General features: G+C 42.9%; 1 protein-coding gene across 8 annotated transcripts in view; it reads left to right on the top strand.

Moving 5' to 3' along the window:
• NEDD4L (NEDD4 like E3 ubiquitin protein ligase) overlaps positions 1-20143 on the top strand; it is a 338971-nt gene that overhangs the window by 255940 nt on the left and 62888 nt on the right. For 5 of the 8 annotated variants that reach the window (XM_032654292.1, XM_032654297.1, XM_032654294.1 and 2 more), the window contains 7 exons: positions 4586-4647; positions 4821-4923; positions 6589-6755; positions 12672-12804; positions 13958-14134; positions 16277-16351; positions 17907-17966. In XM_032654292.1, coding sequence (XP_032510183.1) covers positions 4586-4647; positions 4821-4923; positions 6589-6755; positions 12672-12804; positions 13958-14134; positions 16277-16351; positions 17907-17966 — 777 coding nt within the window. The remainder of the gene's footprint in view (positions 1-4585; positions 4648-4820; positions 4924-6588; positions 6756-12671; positions 12805-13957; positions 14135-16276; positions 16352-17906; positions 17967-20143) is intronic. The other 3 variants (XM_032654293.1, XM_032654299.1, XM_032654296.1) reach the window with 2 other exon arrangements.

The following is a 20143-nucleotide window of genomic DNA, read 5'->3' as shown; positions in this document are numbered from 1 at the left end:
CGTCCGGGTTGGAGTTCTGCCAGAGAGACAAGTGAAGGAGGCCACTTGGAACAGAGGGACGGGGCCGGGAGGGTTGTGTGAAGCTGGGGTGCCCTCTGCGCGTTGGAGCCTCACTACCTCGATTACCGAGGAGGCCAGTGTTGGCTAGGTTTTTGTCCTTTAAACAGGAAAGAGTAAAGAGTGATAATGGAAAGAAAAGAAACTTCTTTTTCCCCCTTCGATCATGGGTTCCTCGGTGCTTTATCAGACGCTTCCAGATGAAAGAAAATAATTTTGACTTGCCATTCACTTTCATTCTTGGCCCTCAGACCAGTTTTCCCAGTTTTATTTGTGGAAGAAAAAGGATAGGAAATTAGACCCAAGGAATTTAGAATGGTAGGGATCTATTTCCTTTGCTTCTTTTCCAAATATGCCACCTGTCTTTAATATTTTTTTCCATTTTATTTATTATTGAGTGTGGATGGGAGTGAGTAAAAGATGAGGAGGGAAGAGGGAGAGTAAATAAGGTTAGTCATCTGACCTTTTATGCAGATCTGAGAATTAAGAAAACATAGATTCATATTCACGGAAGTCTCCAAATGTCAAGCTTTAAAAGATCTCTCAGGAATAGTTGACTCCGAGCTTGGAGATGGGCAGGTTGCCTTGGTAACCTTAATAAGTTAGCAATCCTTTTCGGGCGTCTGTTTTTCTCACCTATAAAATGAGGGCATACACATAGATGATACCAAGTTTCCATCCAGCTCTGTGAAACAGCACCTTGGCTGTAAGCAGAGGCACGGCGACTGTGATGACATACGTTGTTACCTGGGAGACTTGGGCAGTGTGACGAGCTGGAGGCACGTAGAGGAGAGAGGAGGTGGGGACTGTATTTTTTTTTTTTTTTTTTTTTTTTTTGCATTACGCGGGCCTCTCACTGCTGTGGCCTCTCCCGCCGCGGAGCACAGGCTCCGGACGCGCAGTCCCAGCGGCCATGGCTCACGGGCCCAGCCACTCCGCGGCACGTGGGATCCTCGCGGACCGGGGCACGAACCCGCGTCCCCTGCATCGGCAGGCGGACTCCCAACCACTGTGCCACCAGGGAAGCCCCTGGGGACTGTATTTTAAGCAAGGTAGTCCCACCAGCCTGACGTCTGTAGTGCAACTCAAACTGAGCTCCTCTATTTTATTTTTACAGTGTGGCACCAGAAGTGAACGTAGCTGTAACTGTCCTGTTCTTGTAGCATTTTCTTTTCCTATTTCAGGATCTACCCTGTTTTTGGCCGTGCCGCGTGGCACGCGGGATCTTAGTTCCCCGACCAGGGATCAGACCTGTGCCCCTGCAGTGGAAGCGTGGAGTCCTAACCACTGGACCACCAGGGAAGTCCCTGTAACTGTCCTATTCTTACTGATTTTCTTTTAAAGAACACTATCATTTTTACATCTGTCTGATAATCCTGTGTCATTGCCCAGAAGCTCATACAGGATTTTATGACTTGTCTTTAATAATTACTTAGAGACAAAAATAACTCCAAGACTCGTATTAACAACAGAATGACGTTTCTGGTGGGTGTTTGCCTTTTATGCCTCGGAAACTTTCCTTGCCTCGTCCGTCAGTCGCGTCTCCCCTGCCCTTTGAGTCCCAGCGCATTACCCCTACCAGATGCAAAATCTCTGTATCTATGGGAAACACGCTGGGGTTGAGAGAGCTATTTTAAAAACATTAATTTCTCCTATTTTAGTCAAGTGCCACTCAAGGCAACTGAAAAAATTTCAGTTTTCCTACAGTGAGACATTTTTGGGGTGGTGGTGATATTATTTGGCACCTTAATTGTGCTTGAACGTAACTCAGATGATGAACACCCCTTTTATAATTCCAGCTGGTACCAGGATAATGGTTCTCTCTCACGTGTACAGGATTCAGTAGCATAGACCTTAGAGGGACTTTAAAGACCCTTTATCCACTCCCTGTATTCTACGGGTGAGGACACCTGGGCCCAGAGAGGGAGTTGACTTTCCTAGTGATCAGAGGGCTGACCAGACCTTGGGTCTTCAGCCTTGATCTGTGGTGCAGTCAAGGGCCGAGGGGGGCAGGGGGGCTCAGTCTAAGGCCTGGGTGGTTTTAGCTGTTGCATCCCTGTTTTGAGTCTAAGGTCCTGATAAGGCCATTCCCTTCCACTTGCCCACAAAGTTATTTACCTCATTACATATATGTCAAAGTAACTGCAGTTCTGTTGAAAGCAACAAATCTTTTTAAGATGAAATTGCTGTGTAACCAGAAGATTTTCTTTTGAATGCTCACAGGACATTCAAAAGGGACAGGGGGTTGCAGCATCTGTTTTGGCCGATAATACTGTTAGCATCCACCTGTTTGAGATGGCTTTCTACCATCTCAGGGCTGTCCTGGGAGTCTCCCCTGGGCTTTTCTCCAGGGAATAGGATCCAGCAGGAGCCTGAGTAGTGCCAGGAAGAATCCCGTTGTGATCTGCAAGATAACAGTCTTGTTCACACTGGAGAATGTCCATGGAGGTGAATTTTCATTTTGTAACGCCCTGCCTTTTCGCAGAGTGTTGAGTTGGCAGTGCTCACAGGTGACATGAAAATGTAGAATTGGCTGATGATGACAATGGCCAACATTTGTTAAGTTGCCAGGAACCCTTGTGAGAACTTGCTGTGTATTGATACCAGCTCAGATGATTGGTTTAATCGTCACACCTCTGTAAGATCCTGTTACTGCCCTACTCTGTAGATGAGGGCACTGAGGCACAGAGAGCTAAGGAATTTGTCCTTGGCCACATGGCTCTTAGGTAACAAAGCCAAGACACAGACCCAGGACGTCTGCCTCCTGATGTGTGTGGTGTCTGTCATTTAAACTACGTAGTGTATGGACAGTTCCATTTTTAGAGTCGGTAAGTTCTCTGATTTTTTTGTTGTTGTTGTCTGAATTTAGAAAATAGTCTAGAGAATATAACTGACTTTCTTGAGTGATGGTGAATTTTTGTGGCCTCGGTACTTTACTGTAGATCAGGTGGGTTGATCAGCTACTTGTACAGGTACTTTGTGTCAGGCAGTGCTCTTGGCACTAAGAATACAGTGGCAAGCAAATCCAAGTCTCTGATCTCATGAGGTTATATTCTACAGGTGATGGATGTTAATAAACTAGTTAATAAATAAATGAGCAAGATAATTTCAGATGGTGAAGAGGGGGTGTAAATCAGGATGTTGTGACAGAGGATAATAAAGGGAGGCTGTGGGGGCGATTTAGGATGTGGTGTCTGAAGATGTGACTTGGGATCCCAGACCTGGTTGACACAGTGGAGACCGCTGTGGCCATCTGGAGCCAGAGCTGTTCAGTTGAAGGACCTGCCAGAGCAGGATTAGATGTGATGTGCACGCGGGACAGAGGAGGTCAGGACGGGTGGAGTGTGGGGTCAGTGGAGAGACTGGTTCACAGTGAGGTTATAGGTAATTAAGAACCACATCAGGGCTTCCCTGGTGGCGCAGTGGTTGAGAGTCCGCCTGCCGATGCAAGGGACACGGGTTCGTGCCCTGGTCCGGGAAGATCCCACATGCCGCGGAGCAGCTAGGCCCGTGAGCCGTGGCCGCTGAGCCTGCGCGTCCGGAGCCTGTGCTCCGCAACGGGAGAGGCCACGACAGTAAGAGGCCCGTATACCGCCAAAAAAAAAAAAAGAACCACATCATGTTTAACCTTATAGGTCCATAGGAAAGAATTTTCAGCATATAATAGCAGAGTAGGAAGCCATCGCGAGTTTAAAGCAGAGAGTGACATAAACAGATAATGTTACAAATATAAATGCATATATATACACACATACCCTTCTGATACATAATAAATCATTTTGTGGTTTGTCTCTCTTGCTACAGAAGTAAATGTTTTTAATTGTGTTTAATTAAAGAGTCTAGGTATTTGAAGTTTTACTGCACATAGTATTTTTAAATTAATGAAATAGTAACATTTATTTTTCCAGTTGCCTGCTTGCTTTGACCATCTGATTTTGCACAATAAAATACTGATTTCTTTCAAAAATGAATAAATACCACCACTACATTCATAGCTTCTTGAAATAAGCACCAGCAAAAGGCTGATGGATGACGCCACCTAGGACAGTCTCTGTGGAGGAAACCGTCTTTCAGATGACATGATATTTTAATGTTAAAAGTAAAGTAAAATTGCATTCACAGATTGATCTCGCATGTTTTCCTATTAACTGCATTTTTAGGTTTCTTGAATCACAGGGACAAGCAGGCAGGCACCAGTGACCCCTGGTTCTCCAGCAGTGTGAGATTGAGCCCTGCACCCAGCAGTTAGAAATTACACTTGGCAATGACGACTACAGTTCTGTCATTTGTCTCAGGCTGAGGTTGGCTCCTAAAAATGGGTGTTGATAGTGACATCTAGTGGATCTTGAGTAAAGCTTTGTGACCTATGAAATGTGTAATTAATTGTCAAGTACTGGGGTAAGGAACCAACTCTGTTTTCGCCAGGCTCACGTTCTAAAACCTGCACATGTATTCTCTGTAATCCACTCGGGTGTATCTGAAATACGAAACTATCAGGAGTATTGAAACTTACTTTTTCTTCCTTTAGACAGAAGATCCAACGATGGAGCGACCCTACACATTTAAGGATTTTCTCCTCCGACCAAGAAGGTGAGGCTTCGGGCCGCTGCCGTTTCTTATGCTTTGGCTCTTGGTTTTCTCTGAGGAGAATTCCAACTTCTTTTCCTATTGCATTTTTTTTTTTTAAAGCATCATAAATATGAACCATCATAAAGATGTAACCAAGGCACATCCTTTATAACCGATTTTCTTCCATCATGCAGTCATAAATCTCGAGTTAAGGGATTTTTGCGATTGAAAATGGCCTATATGCCCAAAAATGGAGGTCAAGATGAAGAAAACAGCGAGCAGAGGGATGAGATGGAGGTAAGCTACAGGGCTTCGGGCCGTGGTCTGTTTTCCTTGCCTAAGAGCATATTGATGTTTCACTCTAAGACTTTATAATTTAAGGAAATAAAAGTTTATCAAGCTTAAATGTGAAGAAACTTCAATGTGTCCATGAATCTACGTCTTTGACAGATCTACCAATGTGTTTGGTTTTTAGCAAAAAAGATAGACTTTTCATTTCATGTTATAACACTAATCATTGAAGAGGGGTCTCTTTCTAAACTGCTATACCCCTGTTTTATTAACAGCCCACCGCCATGTGAAATTCTCCCCACATATTTAATGCTCTTACTTCTTTGGACTTGCAGCTCTTTGTAAATTCCTTTTAGCACTTGGAATTGCTTCAAGTGGCTAAAATAATTTAGGGGACTCATCCAGGTTTCTTACTCACTTGACCCACAGGTGAGAGCGTGCATGAGGTAGAAATGCCGTTTTGAAATTAGCTGTCCAGAGGAATTTTCTTTTGTTCCCTCCTGGCAAGGCCACCTTTTAACTCTCCAGTCACGTACCTCTACCATGGGTACCTTCTCAGCTCAGGCTTCAGATGGTGCTGTTTTGTTAGACAAATTCTCGTATCGTTCAGAAAATGTCCGTTTACAAGACCTCTCTGGCTTATTTGCACATCTGTTTGCAGCTGTTGCATATACATGATGTGTGAATAATGCATTATGGGCAAGTTAACAGAACCCCCCCCTCAGACCCAGAAGTCACATTACCAGGCAGTGTTTCATGTGCAAGCTTTCATCTCTCTCTGTGAGAAGGACTGAAGTGGGTGGTAGGCAGTCTTGAACGTTAAGATTTCATAAGCACATCCACAGATTTTTATCTCAAATCCAAGGAATTTTTTTTTCACACTCTTCCAACCTTCTAGCTGTAATAATCAGTGAATTACTTAATTTTCCAGTGACTTTACTAGGGAATGTCAGGAAGGAATACTTAACGCCGAAAATATGTGTTGCAGAAAAAGCACCTCTGACTCTGGTACCAGGAAGCCTGTTGATGCGACGGCAGCAGGTGGGGAATGGCTGAGTAGGAAGCGGCAGCTTCCAGGCTGCTCCTGGCTGCCTGGCAGCTCGTGCTTCCTACAGCCCAGGAGCTTCCCCTCCTCCTGGAGACGCCTCCATGCTGTCCTCCCTGGGGAGCGAGAGCGCCCCGGGCCTCCTGATGCCCGGGCAGGCCACGGATTCTGCGAGAACACACATGCTGCAGGGCTCATCTTCCCAGCTCCCTCTTACCTTACGGAGGTGTTGAAAAGATGACAGCTGTAGCGTGACCCGTATCATCCGCAAGGCTTTGTACGGCCCCGGAGGCCGTCAGGTCAAAATAACAAACACGAAATACGAAAAGAGTGTAACGTGACTTAGGTAACGTGACAGCCTGTGCAGATCCCCATCCGAGTGGCACCCTGCAGTGTCATCTTCTTAGAGGGCAGCGCAGTTCATTGGCCATGGCTCAGAATATTTTTGAGACGCTCCTAGAATTGATTTTTTTTTTTTTTTTTTTGCCCTATTTTGGGAATTTCTTTAAATGTGGCGCAGGAAGCCACCGTCAGAGCCGGAGAGCACAGGAGCGAGGACGAAGGGCACAGATGCTCTGTAGCCATCAAAGCAGCCTCACCATCTCCCCTCTGATTGTGCTCCACAGCCCGGCTGGGAAGTTGTTGACTCGAATGACTCGGCGTCTCAGCACCAGGAGGAACTTCCCCCCCCTCCCCTGCCCCCCGGGTGGGAAGAAAAGGTGGACAACTTGGGTCGCACTTACTATGTCAACCACAACAACCGGACCACCCAGTGGCACCGACCCAGCCTAATGTGAGTACCGTCGATGGTCAGGAACGTGTCCCCACGCTCTGCAGTCAGGTGCACACGTGGCAGCGCTTTGGGAGGAGGTTGGGAAGTACATCTTGTACTGGTGAACGCACGTGGTTGTGCAACAACAGGATTCCTCTTCGTGGAGTTACAGAGCGTGGCAGCCTGAGTTTGTAGGTTGTAAAGAAGCTCTTGCCTTCGTATCAGGTTCTCCTGTTGTAAACATGCGCTAATCTATTTTGTAGGACTTCTTTATGTAGATTCGTGAGATGTAGAGCAGGGGTTATTTTTCCTTGGTTTATCTTATGTTTGGTGATTACATCACTTTCCCCTTCTTCAGCTTCCTCTCCTGGCTAACCCGTCATGGAAAATAGCAAACATACTGGCTCTTTAACTTTTCTGGATTTTTATTCCATAATTATTTGATTTGGAAACTCTCTCAAAATTTTTCTTTTCGTTTTTGGAAAATGTATAGATCACCCCCTTGATATACTTACAGGCACATGGGAGGGTTGCTAACTCACAATTGGTAATTACAGTTTGTTCTAATCCCTTGCCAGCCTCAGGGATACAGTGAATTGATTACTGTTTTGTTCACTCGACAATTTTTGGTCTAATGATGGCAAATAAACACTGGTTAAACCTCAAGTACTATAAAAAAAGGATTTGAAGCAGCTTGTTTTTTCAGTGATAGTATACAGCAAGACCTAAAACTATTAATATACAATAAAAAGCAAAAACAAAATATTAAAAACAGAAAAGGAAAAAATTGTCCTAGAAATCATGACCTCCCTAGCAGTCAAGACAAGGAGGTAATTACCACTAACTTGTATAATTTTCAATATGAATAAAAGCAAGTATATGAGGTGAGATAATTTTCTCTTTAACCCAGACTCTGAAGGAAATTTGCTAATGATGGTTTTTAGCGGGTATCAGCAATGGGATGGATGGTGTTGTCAGTAACCCTTTTATCTTTAGAGATTGCAAAGATGACCTGCATAGGTGGGAAAGGTGGCCAAGAAGTATAGTCTAGATTTTGTTTGGTTTAGAGAAAAAGCAGAATCTGCAGCAGTGAATAGCCAATCCTTCCTAAGCCCCTACGTGGGTTCTCGTGAATATCAGCCGTCCTTGGTCAGCTTTGGACCACACGGTGTGTGCATCAGTTCCTTGTTCCCAGGACAGCATAAATATCCCAACATCCAGATGATGTTGAACTCTTTTTTGTTGTAATTTTTTCCCACAGAAATATAAATGGAAATGGTTTAGTTGATTCCTTTAATTAATTAATTAATTTATTATTATTATTATTTTACTATTTCCCTTTGATTAATGACCATAGCTGTTAAAACTGTTGTAAGCCATTTGACTACTCTAGTTATTTGTAGTTTAAAATAAACAAAGTAACCACCTTGGGCTTGGTTACGTGTAGTGATCAGAAGAATCTTGGTAGCAGTACCCTAAGCCAAGTACCTTTATCTACCTTTGCTAAAGGTCATAGGAAAGGAATACCTGAAAACAGCACTCTCTGGGGACCACAGTGTCATGACCTCTGTAGAAAAGTGACTACTAGCAGCTCTCAAAGAAAGACTGATGGCCAGTACATATACAGAAAAAGGTTCACTTTCATTAATAATTATGCAGCCGAAGTCTGTATTTAGGAGGGAACTGGGGACAATTGCTACTTTCTCTGCCTCACAGAGTTGTGAAAACTCTAATGAGGGAATTTATACAAGCTCTCTCTTGTATAAATGCTGGCTCATCAGTAGGGAAACTGTGGTTCTTCCGAGTTCATGTTCACCTGTAGTTTAGGGAGAAATCAGTGGCATGGTGGTCCACATCAGTGAGGCAGCTGAGCCAGGAAGGACGTCTGCAGAGCTCCGGGTGGGACCTGCCAGGTACCTCCTTTCCACCAAGCATGACTTCTAGAAAGCAAGAGAAAAGTTAGATGAGGAAAAAGATTCGGTTTTCACAATAACCTCCTCATCCCGTCTGAACTGTTTGAGAATTTGGGGGTGTTTTTCCTTAACTTTATTTGGCTTGACCAGAAGCCCTCAAGCCCTCCAGGTTATTTTAATGTGTTGTTTTAATTCAAAAATGATTTTTTGTGTAACTCAGTTTTCACAGAATACTGCAAGTTTGGGTTGGGGGGGAATGGATGCTAAGAAGGGTCTTTATGGGCTTCCCTGGTGGCGCAGTGGTTGAGAGTCCGCCTGCCGATGCAGGGGACACGGGTTCGTGACCCGGTCCGGGAGGATCCCACATGCTGCGGAGCGGCTGGGCCCGTGAGCCATGGCCGCTGAGCCTGCGCGTCCGGAGCCTGTGCTCCGCCACGGGAGAGGCCACAACAGTGAGAGGCCCGCGTACCGCAAAAAAAAAAAAAAAAAAAAAAAAAAAAAAAAAAAGAAGGGTCTTTACTAAAAGGCTACATCTGAGGAAGTCAGATGAGAAGTGACGATCACACGCTGTGCAGAGAATTAAGACTGCAGTGGAGACTCTCATTTCTTAACCGGTTTGCTACAGACTTGCACTCCAGACTTCAGCCCCTGAAAAGTCCTCATTGACATCCCGTTGCCCTCAGGCTGTTCTTACAGGGCCCTCCTCACCCTGCCTCTTGCCAGCCACAGTCAGAAACGTAGAGCGGTCTGATCATGCATGCATAGCTGCTTTCTGATTACTTTCTCTTCTTCTTGGCCCCATGGATGTGCTAACCCCCAATCCCCCCCGCAAAAAAAATAAAGCCAGAACGTGCCCCTTCCCCTGGTAAGGTAACGTTCCGATGTCACCCTACTATCCCTTCCTCTGGGAGCACCGGACGTCTTCTGTCCCCGGTCTCTCTCTGAGAGCCCTGTGCCTCCCTGTCAGGACACAGAGCGCATAATACTCTTACTGCCTGTATGAGCAGGGACTGTGGTTTCCTACTCACAGATCAACCCCTAGCACCTGGCACAAGGTAGGAGCTTTTAATTGAACGAATGACTACAGATGAGTCACTTCTGAAAGTGGGTACAGGCACGTGGTTTAGTGAACTGTCCAGGCCTGGATGCAGAGCTCTCAGATGGAAGGCGGCTACAGAACACTCCCCAGCCCTCTCAGGTCAGACAGTGGCCTTTAGAATGCCTCTAATTTTAGAATAGTCCTTATCCTATTTAAATGTAAACTGTAAACATTTTACTGTTAAAAGCGCAAGTTTAAAATCATGAAGGAATTGCATTAAGACTATAGATGAACTTGTTAGACTCAAAACACTTAAACTCTTTTCAGTACTCCTCTTTCTAAACCACTTTGGCAGTCTCCCATCTTAGCAGTAATTTAATCATATCTTAATGACTCCGGTCATCATTAGTCACTGATGTATATGAATGTAAGTGATCAGACACACTGATCTTAATTGGCACTGAATTTGATAAATTTATGGGTTTTCTTCTCTTTATTAATTTGTATGTTTCCCATGAAAGTCAAATGAAGAATATATATGTGAAATTAATGACTGAAGAAAATTGAAATGGCCACTTCTTAAATTTTTTCCCTGCCTCTAATAAAATCATGTTTCTGTTTTAATTTGCCAGCTCAGACATATTTTTAAATGTTCATCTTCCTATTAGTGACCGTTTAAACTTCCTGTCAGTTTCAACAGCCCTCTTGTTCAATTGCTTATTTAAGGGCAAAAGACCTCCCTTGTATGAACATTTTCATTTTATCACTAAAGACCATAAAAAAGCCCAGGGTTGGAATTTCAGAATCAGAGATATCTTTCTTCTTTATGCTATTTAGTTGTTTCTGGTTCGCACTGATTACTGATTATTCAAGCATGTTGGATAAGGAGGATTAGCATAATTGATTTTAAATGCCCCTTTAAAAAAAATAAGTCCTTCCAGAATAATGGAATTTTTATATACTTCTGAGAGATAGAAAATGCAAACATAGCAATATTAAAGCCTTATTCTTTTCAACCTCTCCGAAATCCCTGTAAAAATTCAAGTGTGTGTTATAACCTGGAACACACATTCGGTATTGACTAAGTGACACCTGACATTTCAAGTGAAGATTTAAAATTTTGATGAAATTTTTCTATATACAATATTTTAAAGTAAGGCCAGTCATTATAAAGTGAAATTGAATTGAATGTCCTATAAAAATCACGGCAGCAGTATAAAATCACAAAGACAATATTATATTTTCTAACATATCCAAGAGAGTGTTATTTTTTATCATCCTGTTTTGGTGGTTTCAGAAATTGTGTTAGTATACTTGTGTGTCCCTTGATTTTAATTAGTTTCTCTATGGCCTTATGCGATTTTTTTCTGAGGAGTCCTGCTTAACATACTATTAACATACTATTTTTAGTCCAGTTATAGTTTAATACAGCTAGAAAGTACGCAAAATGTATATTTCTGTTAGGTTTTAAAAATTTGTATATTGGGCAGTAAAACTTCATTCAGATCTTAATAACAAGAGTTTTTATTTTAATGTGGATTAAAGAAAGCTAACCTTCATACTGTCCCTTTACCAGTAAAGCTAAAAAATGTAAAGATTTTTGGTGGAAATATTCAGACTCTCCTGGAAACTGGCGTTAAAGAGTCACCTGTTTATTTGCAAACAGCACTGCTTATTGCAGACTGTTCACTGTTACAGGGGCCCAGCATGTTCTTTGGGGGGAATATAGGAAAATAGTATAAGTTAGCTTGAGAGTCATTAGAATGTTTTAAAACCTATGTTTTAGGAAGAGTCTATAATGAGGGTCCTTGATTAATACTGGATTTCATTTAGTCTGAAATAATGTTTTCAAATATTTTGAAATATTAATTTGCAGCGTCTTTTTTTTTTTTTGCGGTACGTGGGCCTCTCACTGCTGTGGCCTCTCCCTTTGCGGAGCACAGGCTCCGGACGCGCAGGCTCAGCGGCCATGGCTCACGGGCCCAGCCGCTCCGCGGCATGTGGGATCTTCCCGGACCGGAGCACGAACCCGTGTCCCCTGCATCGGCAGGCAGACTCTCAACCACTGCGCCACCAGGGAAGCCCTGCAGCGTCATTTTTTAACTGAATATGGCGTCTTATTGAAAGAGTCTGTAAGGGTTTTCTCTGAAAAAATTTTGACCTTTAAACTTCTACTCTAAAAGTCTCCAAGTAGTATTTCTCCTAAAGGAGAATTGCCTGTAATTTAGTGCAAAAGTTTTCAAGATTGACTCAATGCTTTTCACATCCTGAATTAAGAGAGTTACATGATGCCCCCCCCCGCCACCCCTCCCCAAAAAAAGAGACTATGAAGTTGCAGCATTCCTCACATGCAAGTTGATTTGGGAGGTTATTGCCTGATGTTTGTGGATTTTAAAAAGGAGTTGAATGGGGAGAAATGCAGTGTCACGCATCTGAGAGTCTGTCAAAACGAGACCCTCAGAGGCCGGAAAAGTTCACGCTGGGTCAGGAGCATTTCCCCCCAGACCCCAGCTTTGAGTTTATACTATTTGTACTCATTGGTTAATTGTTGGTGACCAAAAGTTGTGGCCCTGTCATTGCTGGACTCCTAGAGAGGGGTCACCACGGACTGGCCATGAGTGTGAGCTTACCTGTCACCTCTCCTTCAAGAGGCCTCCCTTGTCACTGGGGCAGATGGATGGAGGACTTTGATTTCTCTTCTTTCTTAAACACTAAAGTACATGCTGCAGTATATGCCTGAAAGATACTCAGAAATATTGGGACAGATGCATTTAAAGAGTGTATTTCAATGAAAGGGACCTAGGAGAATGCTTCAGCCAAGAGATGGTGGCAGATTCTCTGAACGGCCAGCTGATCGTCAGTGTTAACGCGAGAGAGCAGTGACACTGTATTAGGCGTCAGGCCCTTGGTGGGTGTTGGCTGGTGTTGAAGGGCCAGGTGTCAGTACCGGTTCTCCTGACTCCCACCCTCACCCCGCGCTCCCAGGGATGTGTCCTCCGAGTCCGACAGCAACATCCGGCAGATCAACCAGGAGGCAGCGCATCGGCGCTTCCGCTCACGCAGACACATCAGCGAGGATCTGGAGCTGGAGCCCAGCGAGGGCGGGGACGGCCCTGAGGTAGGACTTCCCGCTCTGCCGGCACACTCCTTGGAGCTCCTCCTTTCCGTGTTCTCCAGGTTGATCCTATGTCGTAATTTCTTGTCTCAGTAAATCTGTGTAAAAAGGAAGGCTCATGGTCTCGTGGCTGATTGATGACCATCGAGATATTTATTAACTTAGAAAGTACTTACAAAAGCCATCTTTGACGAGTACACATAGTTTCCATTGCTACAAAAGGCAATGACATTATTTTTAGCATGGAAATCTTAAGATGTTTTCACTTTATCCTTTATTTTTCCCCAGAGTCTAACCATCTCTTGTTAAATGGCAACATGGGTATCATCTTTGAGCAGTTGAAGTAGCCCTGTAACTTGTTTGGGTACCAAATACAAGTTTTTACCGAGTAGTTTTGACATAGCGAAAGAGGTTTGTTACCAAGAAAATAGAAATTTGGGTGAATAGAAATGTTCATAAGTTTACCCTTAAATGCTTATGGTAAATTACTGTGGAAGAATGTATATAAATTGAACAGCAAATTAGCAAGGCAGCAAACCGTAACTTCCATGCTGCCTTAACAACTCTGTTTACTTATTAGAAATCCATTCTTTTTAAACATTGCATTAGGAAGATCATTCACAAAATGTTCCAGTGATCAAAATTAGAAAAGCAACATGAATGATGCTGTAATAAATTCACTGAGAGTTACTTCATACCAGGGCTTACTTACAGCTTATAGCATCTCTGCTGTTTTCATTGTGAATCCTCAACGGTTAGAGTCAAAGAAAGTTCACGAAAATCATAAACAAATGCCTGAGAGTATTTTTTTAACCCATGCAGGTAGTTTCAAGTGCTAGAAGCAAAGCACTGCTCAGAGAGGCGCTATTACAAAGGGACTAAGAGCACGGCCCCTGGGACCAGGCTTCCTTGGCTCAAGTCCTGACCCCACCACTTCCTAGCTCTGTTACCTTAAGCAAGTTATTCCCTCTGCGTCAGTGTCCGCATCTGTTGATCAGGGTAGTAGTCTTTATTTCCTTATGGATCCTGAGAATATTGTGTGCCTCCTGAGTGCTCAGTAAATGTGAATTACAGTTATCATAAGGGTTATTACTGGGGCGGGGAACGAGAGGGTCCCTCGTCCTAGCAGTTTCCACAGCGTCTTGTTCCTTGGTAGCCTTGGGAGACCATTTCGGAAGAAGTGAGCATCAGTGGAGACTCCCTCAGCCTGGTGCTGCCTCCACCACCAGCCTCGCCTGTGTCTCGGACCAGCCCCCAGGAGCTGTCTGAGGAACTGAGCAGACGGCTTCAGATCACTCCGGACTCCAACGGGGAGCAGTTTGGTTCTTTGATTGTAAGTAATAGTGAAAATCTTTCTTGATGCATAAAAAAACTCAAATCTATGACTTGTGTTTCATCAGCTTTAACCTTGTAGAATTTCTTTTCCCAGCCAAAGGTTCATAAAGAGTACCTTTGTCATAAAGGTGGTGTTCGCACTGGGACCTGGGAGACATTGGGTCTCCAGGTTAATCCTCTTACGTCATACTCTGTGTGCTTTACCATTCTCGTTTCACAGATGAAGACGTGATTTTAAGTGACCCATCCAAGACAAGGTTAGAACAGGAGATAGATAGACATCTCCCAAGTCCCAGAGTACCAATCCTTGAGAAAGGTTGTGAAATTGTGACACTGTCACCAGGGTAGCATTTGAACTTGGGTTCTTAACCATCAGGGAAATTCATTGTAGACGCTTCAGGTGGGGCTAAGCCCCAATGAGACCGACAGAATCAGCCATGAAGACCTGTGTCTGAGAACACAAAGCTTTGCAGAAAAAGCCCACAGAAAGTTCCTGCTCATGCATAAAACTGAGAAGCAATGCAGTCTCAGTGTCTCTTGAGAAATTGAACCTACAGATGTACTGTAGTAAACGATGGTAGTCCCTCTGCTGCAAATGGCATCCTAGAAAAATAGTCATCATTACAGCCATATCAAATGTAAATGAATAGGAGGACTACATAAAATGTAAAAGCCAGTAAGTACTCACAAAATTGTTACTCCTTCAGTTATGTATTTTTGTTTTAAAAGACACCATTGGCCCGTATCATGAGTTGCACTGATTACTCAGTTAATGTGCTTTTGTATTAAAATTCTATGTTCTTCAGAAAGAGAAATATCACTGAGACGAAAGTTTAGTACTGAAGAGGCAGGGAAAAAAAGAGTTTGCATATGTGGGATATTTGAATTGATAAAACTGTTGCTACGGAAACAACATAAGCAAGGAAGCCGTATATTTTAAACATTATAAAAGGAAGGAAGTACTGCCGGAAGCGTAGCGGTGGTGCACCTTTAGTCTACCAAGTGAAAAGCCATCGTTTTAGGCAGCGCTGATATTAAGCTATCATCTCTTATTATTTGTATAGGGAGCTTCTGCATTAATCATTCTAGGTTCATAAAATACCTTTAAGATCCAAGTGCAAGTGTCGGAGTTATGTTAAGTTCATGTTGAGTCTGGTTCAACTATTAAATAACAGTGCCTAGGAAAGAGAGGAGTAGGGGAGTAGGGGGTTCTTCTCCAGTTTTGCTTGTCAAGGTCACTCTGTATTCAAGGACAACAGCATGAACTTTTACTAAAGGATGAATCCTTCATGCTAAGCGTTGTGAAAAGACTTGAAAAGCTTCCCATTTACTGCTGCAGGGTCTGTCTTTGACCTTACCCCATTTTCCTGATTGCAAAATATTAAAAGCGAGGAGATGCTACAGATTTGTCCCATGTACAGACCTGTTGCTAATTAGACCCCTGCCTTGTGTGTGTGTGACCTGCTGCTGACCTGTGGTCCTTTTTTTTTTTTTTTTTAACCATATAGATTAATACAAACAAGTGAGAGGAACATATTATACATTGCACTCTACAGATTTTTCTTTTTTAGTTTAACCGTACCTATTTTCCTTCATTCCTGTTCTGTACAACTTCTGAACTCCATTCAGAAGCTGAAGCTGTAAATACCTAACCCTTCAGAAGTAGCCGAAGACTATATTTGAGTTCCCCTGAAAATAGAATCCAACTGATTCTTTGTCATTGGTCACAGTAGTCAATAAATGTTTAATAACTGCATGTCAGTATCTCTTCCTCTATTCGTTCCACTAGAATTTACCCAGAGGTTGCATCTCAAAGCAGAATTCAGGACTTCTAGCTTCTCTTTTCCATTATTAGAGCAGCACTCAGATGTCATCTGTGGAGCCCCCTTTCCTGTTTTGGCCTCTTATGTTTAACGTTATTTCTATCCCATCTGCTTAAGACACTTGAAAGTGACAGTGGAAGATACTTGACTCCTTAAAAGATTACTCGCATTACCCCGAAAAGATGGTGTTTCATTTAATTATACCTTCTAATATTAAAGAGCAGTGACTAGGCTTGAGTGATATATTTTTTAATCCAGTGAAACTCGTTTCTCAGAATATGTGTCCCTGATGCTCCGCGTCCTTTCCTCCCCTTCAGCAGAGAGAGCCTTCCTCGAGGTTGAGGTCCTGCAGTGTCACCGACGCAGTCGCAGAGCAGGCTCATCTGCCACCGGTAACCCATGCTCATTTCCAGCCGTGAATTGGCTCTTTGGGCTTTTATTTAAAATCATCTGGGCTACTGAGGAAGAGTTTTTCCTGTGCCAATCCATTTACCGTATACGTAAGACATTAAAATGTCCTAGCAAATTGCCCAAGGAGAGTGAATTTCCAATACGAAGAGTTGTTGTCCTTGTCACCAAAGTCTCTGAAATGCTAAAAACTCCATTGTTTTGCTTTTCCATCCAAATTAATACCAATTCTGATGTGCTTACTTGACCTAAACATTAACAATTCCTTGTTTTAAAAACTTCATTTGGTCCCTGAAGCTGTGTTTGAGTGACCTGTATCTCAAGAACATAGGAAGAACTCTTCTGGGTGGGCAGCAAGAAGTCCTTTCCATTACTAATGGCCTAAGCTCTTAACCCACAAAGCTCTGTCCCTTCTCTTTAAAGCCGGCTCTACTGACTCAAGAGTTGGCTATAATTTGTTCCCACTTTCCCACAGTTTTCATAACTAGCAGGAAATATAGAAGTGTAAAGGGTATTTAATAACATAGCACATAAATAAAAAGGAATATTCTGATTGGAAAGCAGGCCAGAACTGCTTTGGGAGATGTTTAATAAACACATTAAAAGTAAATTTTATGTAAATTTGTATTACGACAAATCCTTGATCATTGGTAGCGCTTGTTTATTGCATATGAAATTGTTTGCAATGAAATGATCATTGTTTATTGCATATAAAGTTGAAGAAGGGAAAGAAAGATTGCACTTAACAGTTTTTGCAATCATAGTGTCTTCCCCATTGTGTACATTTTTGCTCAACTTCAAAGAATCTTTTTTTGCCTAGGCTTTAAGTCTTTTATGTTTACAGAATGAATAGTACATTAGTCAACTGAGTAATCAACATAGTAGATGCAGTTGTGACATACATGGAAAGGGCTGGTAGGTCAGAAGCTTGACAAGAGCATCCTTTCTGGGATCCTTTCAGGCCTCCCCCAAAACAGAACAGTCAGCTGTGATGGACTAGTGGGATACTCTTCAGATGGCGCTGTAATTTTCCTTGATGAATTAATGGTGCTTTCTCTCCTTTTCCAAAATCAGTGTCAGTTTTATTGGCCAAAAGAGCTCACTTCCCTGAAAACTGATGATTCTTTCCTCTTTCCTTGTGCTCCGTGAAGCTGTGAACTCACTGATCACCAGTGGCCTCTTACTTGAATTTCTGAGTTTGACAGATTTAATAATCTGCTCATTATTTAACAGTGGGGGCACGATAGTGGTGCTTTCCATTTTTTTTCCATAAGACATCTCACATTGTTGAGGTTGTCAATTCATCGTTTACCCAGGTCAGGGCTGCAACCTGAGCCTTCTCTGGATGGGAGGGTCATCGTGTTCCTCTTTTCCTTCTGGTCATCAGTGGTTGCTCAACTTTATTTGGACCGGGTGGATTGCACAGATTTTGATTCATGTCACCTGCCTTACTGGCTGCACCAGCACTGATTCCTGATTCAATAAGCAATGGGTGGGCTCCCAAAATGCGTTTCACTGATGTAAATTATCATTTAACAGCCCAGTGCCCCAGCTGGGAGAGCACGTTCATCAACTGTCACGGGTGGTGAGGCGCCAACGGTAATGATACCCTCGTTCAGACATGAATGGCCAAACTGGGGGTTGGTTTTAATATTTTGGGTAATGGTGAATATACACTTTTTTCTTCTTTTTTTGATCAGAGCAGCTTCTTATGTGCCACGGAGCTGCATGCTTCTTATTTTAAACCTCTCACTTTCACATTGTTTGAAGGTACTGGGTAAAACGAATTGATTTTTAGTCCCGTATAGTTTTATGAGGAATACTGTCAAGCTTTGTTTAAAGTGCATTTTAATCTGATCATTTAGAGTCTGTTTCTGCCTTTTAGTGTTTGTACTCCTGATAAGCTTTTCCCATGTGTTTAGAAGACTTGGGTAAAATATTTTGGTTGGAGGAGAATCAAGGAAGCCACAGGAATTGCATGCAATTATACATGTGAATTTTCAGTTATACATTTCCCGTACCACGTTTCAAAGGCTGGGTTAGATTTTTTGTATCACAAGCGTGAACCAGTGACCTTTCTCTGCTACCAGGGGCCCCTACTCACAGGTTCACAGGTATGAACAAGTGTTCATATAATTTAGGAGGAGAGAGGAAAGAGTATAATTAAGAAATTGAAAAGATCTAGAAAAATGGTGTTTTTAAGCCAAGTATCTGTTACTCTTATTACTCATTATTTTAAGTAATTTCTACTATTCATGTTTGTGGGTAACTTGGATGACTGTGTACTAAGTTGCCTGTTTTCTCCTTGATCCCTAAAGACAGGCTAGTTGATAGTTTATGCTTGGAGCTGCTGTAGCTATTTGAAGAATTTTCCTTACTGTTTTAACTTTGTATGTTTGTTGTAACTGCTTATTACTCGAGAACACCTTTAAATACATATACGATTGCTGACTCCTGTAGGATGTTGATTTAAAGGAACAATTTGGTTATATTGTTAGAATTTACTGCTCAGCCTCGTACACTGGAAAATCAAAGTGGCAGTCCGCAAAAATCAGCCCAGTTTAAAGTATTGAGCTGCAGTGAAGGGCATGTGTTGGGTGGGCCAGGCTCAGCCTCCCGTAGAATTCAAGAAAGTTCAGATAAACTCGTATATTTCCTATTGTGCGCTAGTAATTTCCATGGGAGTAGAGCTGCGAGGCGGACAAGATCACTTCATGAAATGATTTTAATAGAGTGCAGGGCTGATGAGCATCTACTATCATTTTTGCATTTTGTTGGCCTTGGAACCTGATGTGAGTGTTGGCGTGTTGCGAGAGCTGATGATATTAAATGACGGGGTAAACTGAATTATGATCGTCCTGGGATCCATGGTCAGAATCTCCTGGCAGGACGAAGTGATCCATGTGAATGAGCTCCCCGTGGCCCTGCCACTGTGCTTTTCTTCTTGCCTGTGCTCTCTCCCTCCCCCAGCAATGAATTAAAATTAGGAATTTGGTTTTGTTTTCTATTTTCAATGACTGGGTAGTAATATTTCCTAAATGTTTTATCTACTCTCATGCTTTCTACATACCTGGTAATCTTTCGCCTGGAATAAGCAAACTTACCTTATGGCTGCATTAGAAATTATCACGTCTATTTCTTTTGCACCCTCACCATCCCTCATGACGAATAGCCTTTACTTTTGCTTTTCCAGTTCCATCTCCTACCATGTGTTTTCCCCTCTTTTACACCTTCTCCCTGTCAGCCGCAACACTGAAGTGTGCTGTGTCATCCTGAAGCTACCCTGGGACTCCCCATCCCACTCCTTCCTCTGTGCTCTCGTAAACATACACGTGGATGCACGCGTGCGCACATACGCGCGCACGCGCACACACACACACACACACACACACAAGTGGGATCTCGTATACGTATTAATTATCAGCTTGATATTATTCACTCGTGGTCATTTTTTCAGGACATACTAATTATTACATAGTAGTCAGTGATGTGAGTGCACCGCAGTTTATATAATTTTCCCACATCGAAGAAATTCAGCCTCCACCCCCTGGGCACTGCTCGCCATGTGGCTTTATTAACCATCCTGGTGTTGCTCTCTTTCCATGGTAGTGCTTTTATTTCTACGGTATAATGAACAAGCCCCGATTCTCCTCTGCGGAGCTGCCGCAACCCTTTGACGTATGACAAATAAATACGCACTGGTGCCACTTTCCAGCTGGCTAAGCATGAGCCCTCTCTGTGAGAGAAGCTGAGAAGCATAGCACAGTTTGGGGGTT

Source organism: Phocoena sinus, chromosome 14 (genome assembly GCF_008692025.1).
Source record: "Phocoena sinus isolate mPhoSin1 chromosome 14, mPhoSin1.pri, whole genome shotgun sequence".
Taxonomy (NCBI): Eukaryota; Metazoa; Chordata; class Mammalia; order Artiodactyla; family Phocoenidae; genus Phocoena; species Phocoena sinus.
The sequence above is the reverse complement of the archived record's forward strand: the minus strand, read 5'-3'. Positions and strand labels throughout refer to the sequence as shown.